A 17,852-nucleotide genomic window follows, 5' to 3' on the forward strand; every position below is an offset into this window, starting at 1 on the left:
TTTTGTATTTTTAGTAGAGACGGGGTTTCGTCATGTTGGCCAGGCTGGTCTCGAACTCCTGACCTCAAGTGATCCGTCCGCCTTGGTCTCCCTGCAATGTGTTGGGTTTTAAATAGACAAAGGTAGGGGAAGCTTAGAAGCACCTGGTCAGTACAAGACTAGACGATTCATATCCATCTGGTAACAGGAAACTGAAACGGTCTCAGAAAACAGAAGGGGAATGGAATGAGGGTATTCACTCTCTCCCCTTCAATGTTCAAGGTACAATGTATGCAGTCCCTTCCTTTCTCAGCTTGAAGGAAACATAAAATTAACCTACCATAATGACCATCTTTCATAGGAGGAATTTTTGATTTGAGTAAGATTGAGGTTAATTCTGTTTTTTTAATTAAAATTTTTCTTTTAGAGACAGGGTCTCGCTATATTCAAGACTGGACTTGAACTCCTGGGCTCAAGCGATCATCCTTCCCCAGTCTCTTGAGTAGCCAGGACTACCAGCACATGCCCCTACACCCAGCTTAGAGGTTAATTCTTGGAAATAAATGTGTGAACCTGCTGTTTAAAAGTGCATTCTGACTGAAGTCAGTCCTTAGCCGGTGGACAAAATGTAGATCTTTCATGCTGAAAGGTTATTAACAGTCTTCCACAGAACTGAGAAATTATGTGTTCCTTTCCAAAAAAGAAGAAGAATATCATCTATAATTTATTCTCTTTCAAAAGAAAGTATCTGCTAACATCTTAAGAGGAAATGTGTGACCAAATCCTTGACAAAAATATTCTTTGGAATTGCTACTTCAAGTTATTAACTTAGGCCAATAAATGTTGTTAGTAGCAGGAAGTAGAAATCTCATATCTAGATGGAACTGTGTGTGTGTGTGTGTGTGTGTGACAGAGAGAGAGAGAGAGAGAGAGAGAGAGACAGAGAGAGACAGAGAGACAGAGACAGAATGTGAGAAAGAAGGAGAGAGAAAGATGGGAGAAACTGCTCTTTGATAACTGATGTTTTTCTTCAGTTACATCAATTAAGACATTCTCAGCTTACACCTGCAATCCCTGCACTTTGGGAGGCCAAGGCAGGTGGATCACCTGAGGTCAAGAGTCCAAGACCAGCCTGGTCAACATGGTGAAACCCTGTCTCTACTAAAAATACAAAAATTAGCCAGGCGTGGTGGCACACGCCTGTAGACCCAGCTACTCGGGAGGCTGAGGCAGGAGAATTGCTTGACCCCGGGAGGTGGAGGTTGCAGCAAGCCGAGATCGCACCACTGCACTCCAGCCTGGGTGACAGAGCAAGACTCTATCTCAAAAAAAAAAAAAAAAATAATAATAATAATAAAAAAGACATCCTCAGGCAGCTAGCATGTATAAATGTTGATGCAGAAATACATACCAATTAAAAAGTTTTCACTTTCTGTGTCTGTATTTGTTAGGCATTGTGTTGAACACTGAAATGCATTATTTTGTCCCATGCTCACACCAGGCAGGTGTCATTACTATCCCTCTGGTATAGGTGATAAACAAGGGTAAGTGGCCACATAACCAGCACTGTGCCTGGTCACATGGCTAGTTCAGCAGTGAATGCAGAGTTCAAATCCAGGCTGTCCACCATCAGAGTCAGGGCTCACACTTACTGTAGCTTGGTTGTGTGAGAACTTCATTTCAACTGCCCTCCTGATCATCCCTACAGAAAAAGACCCTCTCAAAGTTAGGTCCTTTGGATTTCACACAGACACAGATATCATTTTGTTTTTCTGGCCGCTAGGCTGGATGTCATATATTTGAATAGTTATTCAAATTTATGTTGTCTTTATTCTCAAATTTGAACTGATCTACTAGCCTAAGATTCTGAGTTTATAAAGACCGTTGTTTCATTTCCTCTTAGAGTGTAGCAACACAGTTTTCTGCACATACTCTGAAGTCTCTGAGAAAGCAGAAATATATACAGTGTAATAAGGAAAATAAGTCACTTACCCCATCATAAACAAGAGCTTTCCAGGAATGTTCTAACTTCTTCATTAACCTAAACATCCATGGAAAAATTAAAAAGAGAATGTAAAATCACTCTCATTTGGTGATTTTTCAGAAGCTTTTGTAGATTGATTTTGAAATAATAAAAGACCACTCCTCAAACTTCTTACCTATACGATTGTAGAATGTCAATAATGCCCATAAATAAAAGCAGCTTTTCTCCCCTATGGCTTTTAGCTGGAATGCCTCCCATTCTGTTGATAGAGCAAAAGAGAAAATATCTGATTACATATTATAAGAATAGAAAGTTAAAAAATCATTTCTAATAAATAGACTGAAAATAAAAATAGACCGTTTTTAAGAATTCTGGGCTATCTCCCACTTATCTTTTTTTTGTTTGTTCTTTTCTTTTTGTTTTTTGGGCATCAGTTAAGGTCATCCTGGGAATCCAGAATGATGTATTAATACTTCCCTACAAAGGAGAATAATATGATAACTGCTAACTCTGAAGAGATGGATGGGAAGAATTCAATTTAAAACTTGTTCCTACTTTAAACTATGAGCAAGAATTTTTAGACCATTATAAAATATTCCTTTTCAAAAATGCAATACCTTTTTTTCTGATCAAAAGAGTAATGTATGTTTACTTTTAAAAATAAAATACAGAGGCCGGGTGCGGTGGCTCAAGCCTGTAATCCCAGCACTTTGGGAGGCCGAGACGGGCGGATCACGAGGTCAGGAGATCGAGACCATCCTGGCTAACACAGTGAAACCCCGTCTCTACTAAAAATACAAAAACTTAGCCGGGCGAGGTGGCAGGCGCCTGTAGTCCCAGCTACTCGGGAGGCTGAGGCAGGAGAATGGTGTGAACCCGGGAGGCGGAGCTTGCAGTGAGCTGAGATCCGGCCACTGCACTTCAGCCTGGGTGACAGAGCGAGACTCCGTCTCAAAAAAAAAAAAAAAAAAATACAGACAAACACAAAGGAAAAATATAATTAAACAGTTATTCCTAGGATGCAAAGATAACTACTATTAACATCTGGTACACTTTTCTAGTATATATGTATGTGTGTGTGTGTATTAGTCGAGAAGGGGTATTATTTATTACATTTTTTACTTGCTAAATGATAAACATTTCCTTATATTCAATGCTAATGTGGTTTTTAATAGCCTTATTGTATTTCACTGATACAGGATAATTTAACTGATTATTGGACATTTAGATTGATTTGCAAGAAATAACTTTTCAAAAAAGATTTAATATGTGTTAATTTTCTTTACAAAAGTGAAATATGCCCATGGTTTAGTCACTGTTGGAGAATTCTAGAAGGCAGGCATTTATGGCTGTGGAAAATGATTTCTTTCTTCCAGTCTCCTTGCTCAGCTAGTACGCATACCTGATGCAGTCTACCATTTCAATAACTTACTTTGGTTGCAATTGTTTCTGTTAGTCAATATGTACTTTATACATGCAAATTAATCCTGTAGTTACTATCACATCTGGCTGAGGTGAGAGACCACATCTGCCAGGGTACAAGACTAGAACAACAGAATCCCCTTAGGCAGATAAAAAGCTTCTGAATTGCAAACATCATTCTCATTGTGTATTTGCTTAAAACATCTTTATTCAGGCTGGGCTCAGTGGCTCATACCTATAATCGCAGAACTTTGGGAAGCCAAGGCAGGTGGATCACATGAGGCCAAGAGTGTGAGACCAGCCTGGGCAACATGGTGAAACTCCATCTCTACTAAAAATACAAAAATTAGCCAGATGTAGTGGTGCATGTTTGTAATTCCAGTTACTTTGGAGGCTGAGGCAGGAGAATCGCTTGAACCTGGGAGGTGGAGGTTGCAGTGGACTGAGATGGCACCACTGCCCCCCAGCCTGGGTGACACAGGGAGACTCTGTCTCAAAAAAATAAAAAATAAATAATAAAACATGTTTATTCAAATTCAAAGTTTATTCTTTCCTCTTGCGGTGAATGTTTTGAATATGTAGTTAATGGGGACAAAAACATTTTCAGCCATTGTTTAAAAAAAAAATGGAGCCATTTGAAAAAAGAAACCAAGTGGGTGAAGGAGTAATAACTGGAGGAAATGCCACTCATCTAGTTATCTTTAAATGAATAGAAATGGAGACCAGTTTAACCCATTTTAGCACCAAGTAGAAATTAGTTCCTGGAGTCCCACCCTAAGGTGAATGTGACTGTCTATAATTACCCAGTGACGTGGGCTACCACAATCAAGAGGGTGGGAGGGTGTGTGGCTGTACTTACGTGTCTGGGTTCTCTGTGATTATCCCATCTCCAGATTTCCCTGGACCCTGGATAGATTCCATGGCTGTTGAGTAGAGAACCTTCTGCATCCCAGGCCGCTTAGCATCAGGCACATTTTGTGAGGTCTCCTCCTCTTTCTCTTTGAGGGAATGGTCCAGGAAATGAATTCCCAACAGAAGGCTATAGTCCATGATCTTGAAACTTTCCAGCACCTGAATGAGAAAAAGAACCAGGAAGCCAGTCAACCCAAAGGTCTGTTCGTCTCATCTACTCATTATCAGAGAGCTCTAGATATACAGACACACAGCTCCTGTTATTCCTCCCAGGGGGGTGGCTGAGAGATGAAGAATCAAAATAAAATCACTTGAGGTTATTATTAGGCCACATGCAGGAAGGATTATCATAATGGCTCCAAGATGGGAATTTTATGCAAATCTGAAACAAGCACATGTTTTCTCAACCCTCCATAAAAGTTTCGCTAATAGCACAGATTGAGTGCTTTCCACGTGTCAGTGTTACAAAGCTCATTTGCATTCAATCTTCTCAACAACTCTATAAGCTAGGTACTACTATTGTCTCTGTTTTACAAATGAAAAACTGGAGGCACAGAGAGACAAGGTAATCTGCTCAATATCACACAGCACATAAGTGACAGAGACCCAAGCAGTCAACTCCAGGGTCCACACTCTTAAGCAGTAAAGCAGAGAAACCAACAACCAATAGTTTCTACAAGCTTGTATCTTTCTCAGCATGAAGACACAGCTAGAATGTGTCTTTGTCTGAATTCTGTTCTCATAATCTTAAACTTGTTGGAAGTTAGTGGTTTTCTTCTCAAAACCTTTTTCTTTTCTTTTCTTTTTTTTTTTTTTTTTGAGACAGAGTCTCGCCCTGTCACCCAGGCTGGAATGCACTGCTCACTGCAACCTTCGCCTCCTGGGTTTAAACGATTCTCCTGCCTCAGCCTCCCGAGTAGCTGGGACTACAGGTGCCTGCCACCGTGCCCAGATACTTTTTGTATTTTTGGTAGAGATAGGGTTTCGCCATGTTGGCCAGGCTGGTCTTGAACTCATGACCCCGTGATCTGTCTGCCTCGGCCTCCCAAAGTGCTGAGATTACAGGTGTGAGCCACCGCACCCGGCCCTCAAAGTGCGTCTTTCGAAGGTGCCGTTCAGTTTCCTGTCGCAAGTCCTTTAAAAACATATAATCTCAACAAAGCATAGTACTTCATGTTTAATTATCCACTCAGCAGACAGTAGGGAGGCAAGGGAATTAAAAATAGTTGGATGCAGCCAGACAAAAGAGATGGCAATGCTCTGAAAAGAAAATGACAGGAGACAAGGTCTAGGTCCGAGTCTGTTGAGATGGCTTCAGGGTATAGGTGGGGCTTTGACACTCAGGACCTTTTCAGTGTTCAGGAAGAATGCCTGCAAACGGGGTGTTTTCCTCTATGATAAAGTTCTTTTTCTACTAGTTTGTATGATTTTCCCCTACAACAGACTTCTTAATACCTGGTATTTCTCACACAAAGCTGCGCAGAAAAGTAAGACAACCCTGGTTGTCAGAACAGCTGTCTCTGAACCAACATGAGAAGCTGTTCCTATACTTTAGTTAGGAAACACCTTGAAGGATCATAGCCTATAGATCATTGTTTAGGGATAAAATAATCCAGAATTTCTTATGCTTCTTGTTCTTGCTCAGCCCAACTGCCTTTTGATATTTATGATATAGGAAAGAGGGGATCAGGCCTGAAGATTCAGTTACCTGTGGCTGCCACTTCATGGATGCCACCTGAGAAAAGGCTTTGTGAACTATGGCATGTGGCCTTCGAAAAATATGGTTATTCTGCATTACAGGCATCTTTGCCATCAATGAGAACTGAGAGTGCGCTGCAAATGAGTATCAATTATTCCAGAGGGTTCACGCTGCTTCTCTCAAAAAGTCAAGTTCAGAAGGGAGTCAGGCAGGAGCTGAGAGTAGAATCTTATCACATAAGAGGTGTTGGCTGTGGGATTTTCTAACCCAAGTGATCTAAGAGTGGCCTGATAACAATGTGGAACCAGCCTTCCTAATCGAAGGAGGAGTGATGTCAAGATTGGAGGAGGAAGGGAGGGGTGATGGGAAATGCTTCTTACCACCGATCCAATGCTTGAGTACCAGACCCTTTGGTTGGTTCTCTATGGAGGTGTATCAGTGCCTCACCGCGCCATACGGTAGCACAGACCATGGGAGAGAGAAAGACTGTTTTACATCAGGAGCACTGAGGGCCAGACTCTTAAAAGAAAACACTAACAGATGTTGGATGCTTTCTTGGCAGACAGAAGTAAGTGGTAGAAGGGCCTTAACCTTTCTAATTCTCAATCATACTGAAATGATGGCTTGGGAACAGTACCCACCCAGACAGCTTCAACAACTCTTCACAATGAATGACCATCTGCAGATGCTAATTTCCCTACTCATATTTATCAGTGCTAGTGCTTCTTTTCTCAGAGAGACTTGGATAAGGACATGGGGGATGGGCGATGAAGAGCATGGACTCTATGACCTTAGGCAGGTCACATCATCTCCTTGTGTCTCAGTTTCTTCATCTGTAAAATGCTGACAATATTACCTATCATATAGGGTGCTTGTAAAAGTTAAATGTGGCAATGCAAGTCAAGTGCTTAGAAAAGTCCCCAGCATAAAGTGTTTAATTAATTGCTAGCTCTTATCACTATGATTATAATTCACGGTAACTTATCCCTCACACTCGCTCAAGAGACAACAGGTGTGAGCTTGAAGTAAACATTCCTAGAATTACACTTCTGAAAACAAATGTCACTAAATTAGCCAACAAAAATAGAACTGTATTGCTGGCCTGCTTACCAGTGTCATTTTGGCAAATCCCAATTCCTTTAGAAGCTCTGGGTTTGTGGATACCAAGGAGTATGGCCTGGATGGCTGACAACACAGGAATTTTCAATTGGCAAAAACACAGTCTTGTGCCCTGCGCAGCCCAAAGCACCCATTTGTCAATGTTTCCTCCAAAGCAGTAAACTGGCTTCAAAAGCATGTTGTAATAAGACTCTGACAATACTGTGGATGTTCCTAACAGGCACCCAGAATCATTTATTCAAGTTAGGAGTGGTCAAGCTTAAAAGCATTCCTGACACCATGATTTTCCTCTGCAGAGTATCCATGAATTAATTCTGCTTGTTAAAAAGCTTTTTTTAAAAAAAAAAATAAAATGTTTTTCTTATATTGTCATGCAATATTCAACCTCTGAAAAGCATTTTCCTCAGCAAAGCATCCATAAATTGTTAAGAAGTTTTTTAAAAAAATGAAATACTTTTTCTTATATTTTTCTTGCAATATTCAACCTGAACCGTATGTTTTGTACTTGCAGTCTTTTTCCCTGTCCATGAACAGGCCTAAGAGAACTGGGCAATTTTATAGGTGAGACAACGTCAGGCTGTGTGGTCTAACCTGAAGTATTGGATAAAGTAAGACACTATTCTGATGCTGTAAGGGGCTCTTTTTTTTTTTTTTTTTTAAAAGAATAAATTCCAAGAGAGAATTAACTTTTGAAAAAGTGATAAAAAATATTAAAAAGAGCTTCATCTCCTCTGTGCTCTTCTATTGGATTGCCAGCATCTGGAAAGGGGGCTGAGTCGTCCTTGTGAGGCCAGGGTGCTGAGTTGTCCTTGTGAGGCCAAGACCCCTACTTACAGAGTGGAAGGCTTAAAAAAAATTCTATCCCCATATGTGGAAAGCTGACCATTGCAGTTAGAGTTTGGGTTAGGAAAAATCACCATCAATTAAGAAATCTGAAGGAACAAAAAGAGAAATGTATATGCATATATCTTAAAACAAATTAAAAGGCTTCTGTAATGAGAACTTCTGGGAACAGATTTTAGTCACGTATTTTTAGGATTTGCATCAATTAGGAACAAAATAGTTCCGTTACTCATATCATCCTAGTCCTTTAATTAAAAGAATTGATAAATCTGCCAACAACTTAACATGTGTGAGCTTTAAGAGTGAGCGACATTCTGCAACATGACAGACACCAGTTGGTCCAGTTCATCATTCAGGTGCACATTTCCAGAATGTCTGGCTGACCTTGCTGTTGCTGGTGGATCTTGTACCTGTGCATTTGCTATTCAAAACTCAGGTTAAAATGCAAATACAGGTGCCTTTCCGTCTAGCTCTGGCAGGACTTTACTTCCCCACTTGTAAAAAAAAGGAAACAGGAATGATTCACAGAACTATTTAAAACTGAAAAAGCAAGTTGGAATACTGCAAGGCTTTTTATTGCCAAAGTCAGATTCTTTCTTCCTTCTCGCTCAAGGACTAATTTAAGTCAATAACAACACTGGAATGTAGTAAAAAAGTCAATGTCAAAGCAGCTGATAGAGTACCCTGAAGACATGATCAAAAACTACCTGTTCCTGAAATAAGAGCATATTCCTCAGGTTTTCATGGCTGGTGATACATGAGTGCTCTTGTAACTTCTGTAGATTTGGGGACCTAATGTGGAAATATCCTAACTCAGAATCATAGGCATTGCCATCCTCTCTTTATGACTAAAGACTACAAAGAGCAGCTGGTCCTCCTTTTGCTTTTGCATCTTTAATACCACACTCCTTAGCCCACTAAACTATCTTCTGTCCTGTTGCTAGCAGGAGCTGGTGTGGCTGCAGGGTGGTTAAGACTCCTTGCTCTGGAACCAGATGGCCTGGTTTGACTCATGGCTCCTCCACTTGTTTGTTTTTGGGCTAAGTATCTAATATTTCTGGTGTCTATTCTCACCTGTATTATCTCTATAATAAGGATTCCTACCAAATAATGCCTACCAAAGTTATTGTGAAGATTAACTGAGTTAATCCATGCCAAGTCTTAGGCACACAAAAAGCACTCAATTAATGTCAGCTATTCATGTTATTCCTCCATCCGCAGAATCAATCCCTATGACCACCCCACCTTGAATCTCCCCTCTCCCTTAGCTATTGTGCCCTGGCTTCTCTTGGTTCTTTGTCTTTCTATTTGACTTTCCCACTTTTTCTTCCTGTGCCCTAAAGGTGTTCACTAAAGTTCTCTAACTCTTTTCTCTACTTTCTAGTACTTACATTCATTGACTCTTTTGTTGGAAAAAAAAATGTTTGAGTGCCACGCACTGTGGAAGTTGATGGATCTTCAGGGATAAATACAACAGATAACTATTCCATATTGAACATTAAACAAGCCCGAATTACACATTGTAATAAGGTCTGGAGGGAAAAAATCAGGGAGCTGTGGGAAGATCCCACAGGAAGTACCTACTTTCGACTGGGAGGTATTTCAACAGTCCAGGTAAGAGATGGTAATACTTGAATGAGTAGGGGTAGCTGGGGAGCTCAAGGGAGAAGTGGATAGATTTGAGAGCTTCTTAAAGGTAGATTCCAATTACCGTCTTTCTACAGAAAATTCCTAAATTGTTGCATTTAATCTGACTTCATTCCTAAGCTGCAGCCCAATATATTTCCTTCAGGACATCTCTAAACTTCTTTTTTAAATTAAAAAAAATTTTTTTGAAACAGGGTCTCACTCTGTCACCCAGGCTGGAGTGCAGTGGTGCAAACATGACTCACTGCAGCCTTGACCTTTTGGGCTCAGGTGATCCTCTCATCTCAGCCTCCCGAGTGGCTGGAACTACAGGCACATGCCACCACACCTGGCTAATTTTCTGTGGAGATGGGGTTTTGCCTTGCTGCCCAGGCTAGTCTTGAACTCCTGGGCTCAAGTGATCCAACCACCTTGGCCTCCTAAAGTGCTGGGATTACAGGCGTGAGCCACCATGACTGGCCTTCTAAATGTCTACACATGGCCATGCTACAACCCTAAATTCTTATCTCACTCCAAAGCAGTTCTTTTTCCTCACTTTCCTCTTTTATTTGAAATCATTCTAATATGATTTCATACTTCATGGCTCCTTTCCTTCATTGAGTCACCCAAACCTGCAGCTTCTTAATTATCAAAACGTTCGTTCTCTCTAATGATAAAGAATTAATTTGTTTCCCATTCTTCTTTTTTTTTTTTTTGAGATGCAGTTTCGCTCTTGTTGCCCAGGCTAGAGTGCAATGGCATGTTCTTGGCTCACCACAACCTCTGCTTCCTGGGTTCAAGCAATGTTCCTGCCTCAGCCTCCCAAGTAGCTGGGATTATAGGCACATGCCGCCACGACCCATTAATTTTGTATTTTTAATAGAGATGAGGTTTCTCCATGTTGGTCAGGCTGGTCTTGAACTCCTGACCTCAGGTGATCCACCTGCCTCGGCCTCCCAAAGTGCTGGGATTACAGGCGTGAGCCACCACACCTGGCCCAGTTTCCCATTCTTTCCTCACAAATCCATTTCTGACATCTGTGCTTGACCAGGTCACATCACATCCCTACTCAAAGCCTTGAGTCTCTCACCATTGCTTGGTGCCACTGCTTCAATTTGACATAGAAGGCCCTCACTAATATGGCACCAGCCAATGTTTTTTTGTTACTTAATGTCTGCCTAGAGACATTTGCCAGGCTAGTCTAACTGGAGCTCTTTACCCCTGAATGTGCTCTGAAGATGTAAACTCTGATGCTTCTGCTCATGTCATTTCTTCTAGATGGTCCTTATCATCTTTTCAAATCTTACTGTTTTTTCAAAGCCTGTCCCTACTTCATGCAAATTTACTAATGATTTCAACAAATTATTGGGATATGTCTCCCCTCTGAAGACCCAAGCATGTTATTAGTGTCCCTCTGTCATATGAAATTCTACCTCAGGTTACATCTATATTCTTTGTACCATACACACAAGACTTCATGTCTCAACAAAGACTAGTTTGATTTAGTGCATCTTGCTGTGTGCTCTGAACACAGTAGGGATGAATATTTGTTATATTGCTTTCCACAGGTGTAAGTGAGTGAAAACCAAAATATTCAGCAGCAAAGAATGTAAAACACTACACCTTGTATCTTAAATATAAGAACTTGATAGCTGTGCATCATGATTACAATGCCCATGACACATTTTTGGCACTGAAAACATTTACTGTGATTATGTGCTCTGTGTTGTCAGAAAAATAAAGATAAAAGCCTACAGTGTTTTCAAACCTACCCACACCATAGGTATTTTATATACACTGTGTCAAGGGCAAAAATCAAGCTGATATTTATAGAGACTCTTTCGATTTAGTGTTTAGTAGGCATACAGCTAAATGGCAGATAAAAGGCAAGGTTGTTTTGCCATAAATTAGGCTGAGCTTTGAGTCTAGTAAGACTATCGCATTTTTCTTTAGGAAGCTTTTGCAAGAACAGTATGTCACAGGCTTGGTCAATTGCAAAGGCTCTTTAATCATCCAAGAATGCTTGGTGCCGGACCTAAGATGGAACACATCTCAAGACCTTCTTAGCTTTCCTGTCCTCTGCTCTGTTGTCACAGGGGTTCTTATGGAAATTAACTCATTCAATACATATTTTATTGAGCACCTACGATGTGACAGGTACTCTTTTGTTTAAAATTCCTTTGTGCAGTCTAGCAGACATATAATAAAATTAGAACATCCCCATTTTACAACTCCTGATAAATGAACGGGTCTAATCAGTGGTCATCAACAGGTACTAACATGGCAGAAAGAAAGGCATTCTGACATGATGTGCCTCCTGAAGAGGGGAGACACCAAATATGAAGTCGGACCTAAATCTGACTCAACCTGTAGGATCCTACAACTCATTTACAGAAAAAACACACAAGAGAGGAGCGTGTTAAATGAAACAATGGGATATAATCAGCAAAATCCAGATGCTCTGGGATAAACAACCCAATATTGTCAACAAATACTTTCAAAATGAAAAAAGCAGAGTGACAAGGAACTCAGCAAGTAGATTCTATTTAAATCCTGATCCAAACCACAAAACACAAAAAGTTGTTTCTGAAACAATTAGAAATCTGAACACTGACTTTTGATGATTAGTAAGAATTATTAATATTTTTAATCCATTATAATGGTATTGTATTTTTTTTTTTTTAAGGAGCCCTTAGCTTTTAGGGATTCCTACTAAAATACATACGAGTAAAATGATGTGATGTCTCGGATGTGTTTCAAATTATATGGGAAGAGAGGCAGTAAAAAAAACCAAAAAAACAAAAAACTAGATTGGCCATGAGTTAAAAATAGAGCACAGAGTATATGTGGATTCATTACAATATTTGGTCTACTTTTATATTTTTTTATTGTATAAACTTTTCAAAATTAAAGTTTAGTGTGCTATTTTGAAATGCTTAGATAAAATGCATATCTATACCTGTTTAGCATTAACTTACTCTTTGCCAATGATGAGCTAGAGATGGCAGAGAAAAAAACAGAAATTAATAATTTGGGATCTTAACTAAAGTGTTCAGTTAAAGCAGAAAACTTGCTATGTTCCATCTCACTTGATCAATCTTTGACAGAAGATCTGAAAACCAACCAAATTAACTGTGGAGCTGACAGGAAGATGTACCAAGGGTCCTGAGTCATGTTTCCAGTTGGCCTAGTATCTAGTTGCTGAACAAGGAGTTAATGATTGGCAAATAAGTTTTTGTTAATTCAATAATGTAAGAAAACTCAAAATAGTGTCCTGGAGATTTTATGCAAATAGACATTTTCGAAAATACTGGTTGAGGGAAAAATGAATCCAAGGGCCTGCCATTCCTCACAAAGTAGACCCCTCAGAGCACAGTTCTAGAATTCCTTGTATTGTGTCAGTTTAGTTAGAGCCAAACACTTTCTTTTCAATTTAATTAAATTTCCTCAATAAAGCTCAGTGTTCTTTGCTAATGTCATAATGAGAAAATACAGGCTGTGACAAGCCATACAATTTTGGCTGGTAAAGCAGAATGAAATGAATATTAAATCCTTAGCCTAGTTTTGGCAATAATGTGTTTTTCATGGTGTCTATGCCGTGATTTAGAACTTGGGCTGTACTGGATTAACCTGTATCAAGGCTTTTTTTTTTTTTTTCCCACACTTAAAAAACTTGAAGTAATAAAAATATACCTTATATGCATTAAAAATAGTCATCCATCATTTAAAAAGATTTCATATACATGTGTATATATAATGTGTGTGTGTGTGTGTATATATATATATATATTCACCGGATTCCTACACTGGATGAATTTGGTTTGTTTTCTTTATAAACACTTCATTTCTTCAAATAAAAATGTCTTCATAAATTATTTTGTAAACAGGCTTAAAACTAATACGTTAAAATGTCACGTCCTTCTCATTATATGATATATCTTCTTGTTGGCTTTACCACGAGTGATTTACTTCATTGCGGCTTAACTGGTATGACAGCAGAGAGCCCAGGCACAGGCCAGCTGTCTCGTGAGACTCAGAGGCCACACTTGGTCCAAGCCCCCACATCCACGTCCATGTGTGAAGTAAAATTCTGGAACCCTCACCACTGTCTGCTACAGCTCACCAACTCTGGTAAATTGCCTTTCTTAGTAAAAAGAAAAAAGTACTTACCCTTCCCCTTTCATGTTACTCTTATGGACAAAGAAAGAGAAGAAGAATGGAAGAAGCTGTCCATGATAAATAAGACCTCGATGGTTTAGACTTAGTGTTTAAACTCTAAGCTTCTTAGAAAAAGGACTACATCCTATTCATTTTTTGTACCTCCCACAGGTCTTAGCACAGAGCCTTCTGCAGAGAGAAAATTCGGAACTGTTTGCTGAACAACACGTAATTAATTTGGCAGGAAGATAAGGCAGAATTTATCAACTGAGATTCCTGTGGTGGTTTAAGGCTAAAGAAAACTTGGCTGATCCATGCTCTAGGATTGTTGAAACTTTCACAGAGCAGGAAAAATCTGAGGCCTGGAAAGTCACCATCGGTATTGAGAAACAATATGTAAGAACAGCAAATACCTACAGAGTGAGTTTTAAAAGAAGTGATGGAAAATCCAGGTTCTGAGAAGTATCACCAGAAAAAAGAAATCCTTTGGGGTCTTGAGTTATTTTACTTTTTGAATAATAATATATGTACATGATCAAAATTAAAGAAGGTACAAGAGTGGCTCAACATGACACAGTTGAAAGCCGCACTTGGCATGAGGGCGACAGTTAAGGCAGAGCTGGAATGCGTAAGTATGGGGAAGTCTGTGGCAATGTTCTCAGCTCTGTGTGTCCACATGGAACAAGGACCCTATGTTTCCAATGGTGCTCACCTAAAAAATGGAGGATAAAACAGGGACAGTTCACACATACCCTGAGAGAGTTCAACTTTGAATAAAGAGAATATTTAACTGGAGAGGTGACTGTCTAAACCAGAAGAGTCTGCAATGTTATTAATTGATAAGTTGAAGTTTGAGGAAGTAGATGCTAGTAGGGAACAGTATTGATAGACAGTTAAGTAACTACATTTGCCCAGACATCTGAGTGGACAGAGAGTACATTTGCAACCTGGAATCACTGCTTTCTCTGATCTTTGAAAATGTGACTGTTGACCTCTTTCTGAAATTGCTAACAAACTAGAAAAAAAAACAGTTGGATAGCCAATTCAGAAGGAGGACTATCAAAGGATGGAGAATCTCAGCTTCTAAAGAACTCCCATCATCATTTGAAGAGAGATTACCAGGTGCTTATGAAAATGCAGCAAACACTGAGTTGGTCATTATAATGGTTTGTCTTTGGAACATCTGGAGCTGGCTGAATATGGGCAAAGTTTACAAATGAGGTCTTTGTGTGCAGAAATGAAGAGAGGAAGTTAATGAGATGTAGAATAATTCCAGCCAGCCAGGCTTGCATTAAGGCTGGATGAAGACATTTTAAATAAACATTCAGTTTTAACTTCTCTGCAGCCTTAGTAGCTATGGACAACTGATCTGTCCAGTGAAGTACACATCCCTTTTAAAAGACATTTCTGATGTATATATTCGCAGATATATCCTTTTTATAAAAGGTTCGCAGATGTATCCTTTTTATAAAAAGTTGCATGTCATATATCAATTCATGACAGATTGGCCTTGGCCATTTCATTCTTATGGAGGGAGATATCCCCCCCATGAACATTTTCTACCTTGTCACTTAGAAGTACAGTATTTGAAGGGACAAAAATGAGGAGAGAATAGTTATACTTGCTCAATCAAAATACTAAATTTGGCCGAGTGCAGTGGCTCACACCTGTAATCCCAGCACTCTGGCAGGCCAAGGCAGGTGGATTGCTTGTGCCCGCGAGTTCCAGACCAAACTAGGCAACATGGTGAAACCCTTTCTCTACAAAACATACAAAAATTAGCTGAGCGTGGTGACATGTGCTTGTAGTCCCAGTTGCTTGTGAAGCTAAGGTGGGAGGATTGCTTGAGCCCAGGAGAGAGGGTTGCAAGTGAGCCATGATCATGCCACCATGTTCCAGCTTGGGCAACAGAGTGAGACTCTGTCTTAAAATTTAAAAAACACTAAATTTAAAAATGTTTTTGAAGGAAGAACACTGGTGATATCAAAGGGACACTCAGTTGCAGGGTAGAAGGGCATGTAAAGAGTGCGGACTGATACTGACAGGGATGAAGAGCCGTACACGTGGCCCCAAACGTCTCAGAAGCCAATATGGGGTGATCTTTTCTGAAAGTTCAGAACCACTGGATGTCCAAAGAAGTACTTTACTTTTCACAAAATAACATGCAGGCCCTGGTCCTACAGCACCGTGGGTACTCCATAAATGTGCCCTGGATGTTGAATGAATAAAATTAAGCCCTATAAAATCAAACTGATTTTACTCTTTACTCTTTAAGCCTAAGTTGAAAGCTTCTGGGAGGAAGACAAGGTCATGTTTGAAAGGTACACAATGCACTGGGTAATGTATCACAAGGCACATTTCTAAACCATTTTTTAAACTTTGTGATATTTTCCTGGACCTTGGAAACTCTCAAATATGCCTTAAATCTCTGTAACTCAGTCCTTCACCAGCTTCCAGAAGTTCCTCCCAAGGTAAGGAGCCTCAACTGCATTTTGTAAATCACCAGGGTTTGCCGCCCCTACATCTTTGGATTGGCTGTTGGCAACCCTGCTCTGTTTTGCATCACAATCTGTATGACTGGCTTACGTTAGAATCCACAACCAGATCCACAGCAGCCAATCTCAAAGCCTTTCCAGAGACATCTTCAAAGCCAGAGTTGCTATCATCAGGCCCCGTGTGGCCACTTCCCCTTCCTACCATAGCTGTTCTCTCTGCACTCCCAGGATTCTCAACAGGGAGGAGGAGAGGGGTCCATGGGGGCATTTCCTACCCTTTGCTCCCTCCCCCAGATACTTTGTGGGTCTTTCCATTTGGGGCCTATATCAACCTTACTCCTACACTTAGGGTCATCTAATCAGAGACCAGTAGGTTCTGTTTACAAAAAAGTCAGAAACTCTAAGTAGTAGATATAGCATTGTTCTATTTTATAAGCCCAAAGATTTTAGCTTTCCTTAACTTGAATTATTGTATATATAAAGTTCTGTGGGACAAGTTACTTAAAATGAAAACTCGCTAGACATATAACAACAAACTCAGGAAATGCTTCAACTCTCCAATCTTTAGGTAATATCTCTTTTTAGGAAGAAAGGAAAAGGAGTTTACTTCTTAGAGACGAGGAAATTACTTTCAGTCTCCCATTTTCATTCTTTCTGTAGAGATTTCGATAATACTTTGGTTTGAAGTGAGTTAAAAAAAAAAAAAAGCAAACTACTGACTTGATAATCCTTCCGTTTCTGTAGTGAATCAGAATTCTCAAAAGCTGCTCACACAGGATTCAACGTCACACATCGAGTCCCTAATCTCCTCCCCTGCAAGATTTCAAAAACAATCAACTCCCCTGTAACCATCGCATTGCTCAGAAGGAAGCCTCGCTTTTGAGTTAATAGGATTTCCTGTGCATGCACGTTGGTAACAGTTGGCAAATGTCAATGGGCTTGATTATGCTTTTCATTAAATTTTTAAAATTAAATGTTTGGATTATTTATTTTACTTTGTGTTCCTTGGTCACTTGGCACTGTGTTCCTCTGTTCCTCCTTCCTTGAAATAGGCTGCAAGATTTCATGAACTCATTGTTCTGTCCAAACCAAGCCCTCCACTAGGATTGAGCCCCTTCCTGACTCCTACAGCATCTGCCCCTACAACTCCTTGTCAGAGTTAGGGGACCAGTCATTGAGCACTTCTAGCCCATGCTGCCTGTATCTGTCCATGTTATTACTTAATGTTTTCATTTCAGTGGCCTTACCACCATTACACATAAGCTCCTTAAGGAGAGTGTAATGATGAAAGAACATGGGTTTGGAGTCAGACAGACCTGGGTATAAATTCTGGATGCAGCACTGTGAGCTCTGTGGACCTGCAGAAGCTGAACCTCTCCTGAGGATTCACTTCTTTATCTGTCAAAAGGGAATCATACCACTCACTTCACAGGGCTTTGTGAAGATGAATGAGAGAACCTGTATGTAATAGATTGTCTGGTTCAAAGTAAGTCTAAATAAATGTTACCTGAACCAACCCACAAATAAAGTAAGCCTTGGAAATGCATCCTTAAGAAATAAAGTATTATGTATTGTATTGTATATACATATTTGATGATTACATATTACATATGAT

At 39.8% G+C, this 17,852-nt stretch overlaps 1 protein-coding gene across 3 annotated transcripts in view; it reads right to left on the reverse strand.

Moving 5' to 3' along the window:
• Nucleotides 1-17,852, reverse strand: part of PIP5K1B (phosphatidylinositol-4-phosphate 5-kinase type 1 beta) — a 309,699-nt gene that overhangs the window by 90,244 nt on the left and 201,603 nt on the right. For all 3 annotated transcript variants that reach the window (XM_003911777.4, XM_009188894.4, XM_009188896.4), the window contains 3 exons: nt 4,245-4,456; nt 2,139-2,222; nt 1,972-2,020 (listed from right to left, as the gene is read on the reverse strand). In XM_003911777.4, coding sequence (XP_003911826.1) covers nt 1,972-2,020; nt 2,139-2,222; nt 4,245-4,456 — 345 coding nt within the window. The remainder of the gene's footprint in view (nt 1-1,971; nt 2,021-2,138; nt 2,223-4,244; nt 4,457-17,852) is intronic.

Source organism: Papio anubis, chromosome 13 (genome assembly GCF_008728515.1).
Source record: "Papio anubis isolate 15944 chromosome 13, Panubis1.0, whole genome shotgun sequence".
Lineage (NCBI taxonomy): Eukaryota > Metazoa > Chordata > Mammalia > Primates > Cercopithecidae > Papio > Papio anubis.